General features: G+C 51.0%; 1 protein-coding gene across 1 annotated transcript in view; it reads left to right on the plus strand.

Moving 5' to 3' along the window:
* Positions 1-4,890, plus strand: part of CDYL (chromodomain protein, Y-like) — a 35,429-nt gene that overhangs the window by 17,282 nt on the left and 13,257 nt on the right. Inside the window, exon 7 of the mRNA XM_010835881.1 lies at positions 4,372-4,455. Coding sequence (XP_010834183.1) covers positions 4,372-4,455 — 84 coding nt within the window. The remainder of the gene's footprint in view (positions 1-4,371; positions 4,456-4,890) is intronic.

A 4,890-nucleotide genomic window follows, 5' to 3' on the forward strand; every position in this document is an offset into this window, starting at 1 on the left:
GAACTGGACATGGAACAACAGACTGGTTCCAAATAGGAAAAGGAGTACGTCAAGGCTGTACATTGTCACCCTGCTTGTTTAACTTCTATGCAGAGTACATCATAAGAAACGCTGGGCTGGAAGAAGCACAAGCTGGAATCAAGATTGCCAGGAGAAATATCAATAACCTCAGATATGCAGATGACACCACCCTTATGGCAGAAAGTGAGGAGGAACTCAAAAGCCCCTTGATGAAAGTGAAAGTGGAGAGTGAAAAAGTTGGCTTAAAGCTCAACATTCAGAAAACGAAGATCATGGCATCCGGTCCCATCACTTCATGGCAAATAGATCCCACCCTCGGAGAGGCAGGCGGCCTCCTGTGTACCTGCAGACTGCAAGGCTGGCTGGGAGAAAGGGAGCCCTGGCCATAGGGAAACAAATACTGTGTTTAATAAGGATTTTGTCTCTAGATCAAGAACTCTAAACCGGCTACAGATGCTTGTACAGTTTGTGTTTGATTGTAGTAACCTTTCTAGCGTTTGTCTCCTCCTCTTCCCTATCCCAGGAAAACCAGAGAAACTTAGCGAGAAAGTGGAAGTCATCACAGTCCAGTCCATGACTTGGATCTTCTCCAAGAGTTTGGTTATAATTGCTAATTAAACTCAGTCTAGCTAATTTAGGAAAATACTAAATACAACTTCATAAGATTAAACATAGAATTACCATATGGTCTATTTTTCTGTCAACAGATACAGATTTGTATATAACCATGGAATTACTAATTCTACTTCTAGGTTAACATCCAGAGAATTGGACGTAGGGTCAGGTATTTGTCCACTCGTGAATACGAATGTCCATACAGCGTTATTCACAACAGCCAAAACGTGGAAGCAACCCAGATAGCCATTGGGGAATGAAAGTGAAGTCGCTCAGTCGTCCAACTCTTTGCAACCCTCTGGACTGTAGTCTGCCAGACTTCTCCATCCATGGGATTTTCCAGGCAAGAATACTGGAGTGGGTTGCCATTTTCTTCTCCAGGGGATTTTTCCAACCCAGGGATCAAACTCAGGTCTCCAGCATTGCAGGCAGACTCTACTCTCTGAGCCACCAGGGAATCCTTGAATAAACAAAATGTGTTTTTTTTTTTTGGAATGGAGTATTCTTCATCCTTAGAAAAGAATGATGTTCTTACACAGGCTACAGCAGGGATGCACCTCGAAGATATTATGCTAAATGAAACACGTCAGACACAGAGGAACAGATACGGAACGACTGTGCCTGTGTGAGGCGACTAGAGCCGTGATGTTCGTGGACGCGGGAAGGAGGGGGACGGTTGCCTGGAGAATGAGGGGTGAGCGTTCCGCGGCTCACAGGCTCGCCTTGGGGAGCGGAGGGTTCTAAGATGGGCGGTGGTGGTTGTCCATCGTTGTGGGTGTACTGAGTGCCACCGAACTGTGTGCTCAAAAGTGATTAAAATGGTAAATGCCGTGTGATTTTGCCATAGTAAAAATTATGTTCCAAATTATGTTTGCTAATATTTTATTTAAGACAGAAGTGTGTGTGTGTGTTTGTGTCAAAGCTAAGCTGAAGCTGTTTCTCTGAGTGCTTAGACTGCCCCTTCCCCATGCCTGGCCTGGCAGCAGGAGTTCCAGGTGACAGACAGCCCCGAGGTTTTCCATTGGACAGGCAGGTCCAGTGGGGAGTTGCAGGCACCCTCTGACCTTCTGGATGGGGACTCCGTGACCTCAGGAGGGCAGCTGAACGTTGGACCTCGGTTTTCATCTTGTAAAACCAATTCAGTGAGACGCCCGGTACCCCGAGTGCCAACAGGCCCACGATGTCTGTCGTTCCCCTCTGCCTCCCCGTCGTGACTTCTTGAGACACTCTCCATTGGTGACTGGCGTTTCCCCCTCTTGCTTTCTGGGAAGGATAGGGGAAAAGGATCGTCACTGAACGGGAAGCCATCTGACAGCAGGTGTTTGCGCTCCTCCGTGGCATGAACTGCAAACGGTTTCAGAATTGTAAACATAACCGTTTGGCTACTGAGCTGTGAGCGTGGGAGGGCAGTTCTGATCGGGCCACGGTGAAGTCGCCATTCCTCTGGACTGCCAGGCTCCCCACTGGTTCCCCGACCCCGCCTCTGGTTCACTGGTTGCCGTGGCTGACAGAGAGGAGCGCACTCGCTCGTGTGGACTGCTCTCTGCATCTCTGACCCCGGTTGACACTTCGGCAGGTCCCATCTCCCTGCAGTCTTCCGGTCCGTGTCCTTCACTGCTTGGTCTGTGTCACATGGTCGGTCTCTCTTGATTTCCCTGTTTGTCTGTTCCAGTCATCTGGACATTAACGACCCTCCTCTGATGGGGAGGAACCATTCCTGCTGACTGGTCTCCATCCTCTGATCGAGGCCGTTCCCTCTGGGGACCCGGAGAGTCCTGTTAAGACGGAACTTGTGCTGGTCAGGCAGTGGGCGTCAGAGTCATGCAAGGGGACTGCTTACCCGCCAGGGACCCCAGAAACCCCAGGTGGTGGGGAATGGCCCCAGGAGCATGGTTTTGAAGCTGCGCCCTGATGCTGCCGTGAATCAGTTTGAGAATCTGTGGGCAGAGGGATGTTGCAGTTCTCAAATCAAGTGTCACACGAGTGTGAACCTCGCAGTTCAGAATCTTTGGTTTAATCAGGCAGATCCTATGTAGGTTTTAGGAAATTTAATTGGCTAACATTTATTTAAAATCGCATGGTCTTCATTAATTGCCACTTTTTCTCGCAAGACAGTATTTATCTTTTTAAACTCCTCATTGCTTTTTCATACTTAATATTCCTAGATTGATTCCCTCCAGAAACAAAATAATATCAACTGAAGGAGTCACAGCTTGTGTCGTTTTTGCTGTTGGTTTTCAGAATGATTCTTAATTCTGGTACTCGGTACATTTTTATCTAATTCACTGTTTTCCATCTACCTGCCTTCATGTATCTCTGGCATTCGTGAGCTGTTTCGTCATTTCGAGTAATTCTGTGTGTGCTTCATACAGTACAGCCGCTTTTTTGCACCCTCCATCCTTTGGCGTTCTTTTACTCTTTAAAGATAATGAGTTAATTGCGTACAGATGCTGTATGCACGTGGCTCCTCAGTACGAAGTTTCGGAACCCCTTGGCCCGGGCTTAGTATGGCTCCAGCGCATCTCAGGAAGCGGGGATGCAGGTGGTCCTGCCTGCATCCTGGAGCATGTGGTGGTACCTGATTGATTCCCAAGAGGGGGATGTCAGAGACACAAGAGAGACCCAGCTTACAGAAAAACCAGATTATTCACCTGAGGCATTTTTATTTAAGTTGACGTTTTAAAGTTTCTCGTTTTGTAGGAGAGGTACTTTCATGAAAGGTTGGAGGTGCACTGTTGTGGCCTTAGAGTTGGACACAGGCAGTGAGTGTATGACTTGACTACAGCTAACACAGCTAGTTATCCAAACTAGAAGGCAGAGAAGTGGGGAGGCTGATGGGGGTCAGGTGAGAGGAGAAAGACTGGAAGCGGGGCAGATAGAGCAGGGTTGGGGTGCCGGACGAGATGTCCCACGCATCTCTAGCTGACAGTCAGGACAAGTGTCCTTCTCTCCCCTCCAGCCACCTGCCTCCCAGGGTGGTACCAGCCAGGGGGAGGGAGACCCCGGTGATGCTGTTGAGAAGGCGGGAGGCGCGTGGACCCAGTGCTGCGTACTCAGCGCTCAGGCGTGTTCATCTGTAGCGTGTGTCCCAGCTGTGCTGGGTGCCCCCTTGCTCCGAGGAGTCAGTTCTTACGGCCCACAGGTGGCAAGGGCCGAGGGGGCTCAGCTTGGGGGGGGCGGGGGGTGCACACTGAGTTGGGACCAGGAAGCGCAGCCCAAGCTTTCTCACGATGGGCATCGGGTGCACAGGTGCTCGGATTGCTCCTGGCGCACCAGTCACGCTGCAGCGCCTGCTGTGTGCCAGCGTCCCCTGTGAAGACGCCCAGAGCCAGCCTGTGAACCGTGAATCCAGAGGCCCGCCGTGGGCCAGGACCGTGACGGAAGGAGCTGGAGGAGAGCCGTGTGCAGTGACTGATGGATAAAGGGCTCCTTGGGCGTGTTGTGGAAGCCAGCGGTGAGAAGGTTTAAAGCCTGTCTACCCCTTAGTACATGTTTACTTGAAAAGTTTTCTCTCAATGAATGCAGCATGCAGATTATATAATCTGAATAAAATGATAAGCTTTTATATTGTTAAATAGGACTGGGTTCAGTGAGAGTGTGGATAACAGTGGTTTGAAAAGTCAGACTCTGTAAAGGAGGGCTGAGGAGTCTGTCGACTCTCTTGCTGGCTCTGGCTTTAGATCACAGAGAGGGATGGCCGTGACTGTCCGAGACACCCAGGCCCTCCTCTTCCAGCCTCCTGGGCCGCCTCGCCTCCCATCTGCGCGCCCGGGTCAGCCTTTGCCCGTAGCGTGGACGCAGCCTCCAGGCAGATGGCTGGTGAGTCGTGGGCTCACCGTGTCCGCCTCCTTCACGCTGGCAAACACGGTCCTCGCTGCCCGGAGTCCGCTCTGAACCGGTCGTGTGGTGGGTTTTGTTCCGTTTTCTGGGTCTCGTGGGCCAGTGAGGAAATCCAGAGACTGATTCTCTTGTGGTTGGAAGCACATTTCATTTTAGAAATACACTTTCTGTAGCACTGACTTTTAACAGGTCAGCAGTACCTGTTTGAGGGTATCTCTTTTGCTCTTAGGACGTTCTAAAATAAAACTTGTTTCGGGGCAGCACTAAAACGTGGGTTTTCCTGGCTGGACTTCACGGCGGTACCTCCGAGGAAAGCGGCTGGTGGTCTCGGCGCCGCCGCCCCCCCACCCCCACCCCAGGAGCTGTCGGCTCCTGCGTCTCCGTCAGGCGGGGCTCACGTCTGAGGCGGGCTGC

Source organism: Bison bison, unplaced genomic scaffold (genome assembly GCF_000754665.1).
Source record: "Bison bison bison isolate TAMUID 2011002044 unplaced genomic scaffold, Bison_UMD1.0 scf7180017864053, whole genome shotgun sequence".
Lineage (NCBI taxonomy): Eukaryota > Metazoa > Chordata > Mammalia > Artiodactyla > Bovidae > Bison > Bison bison.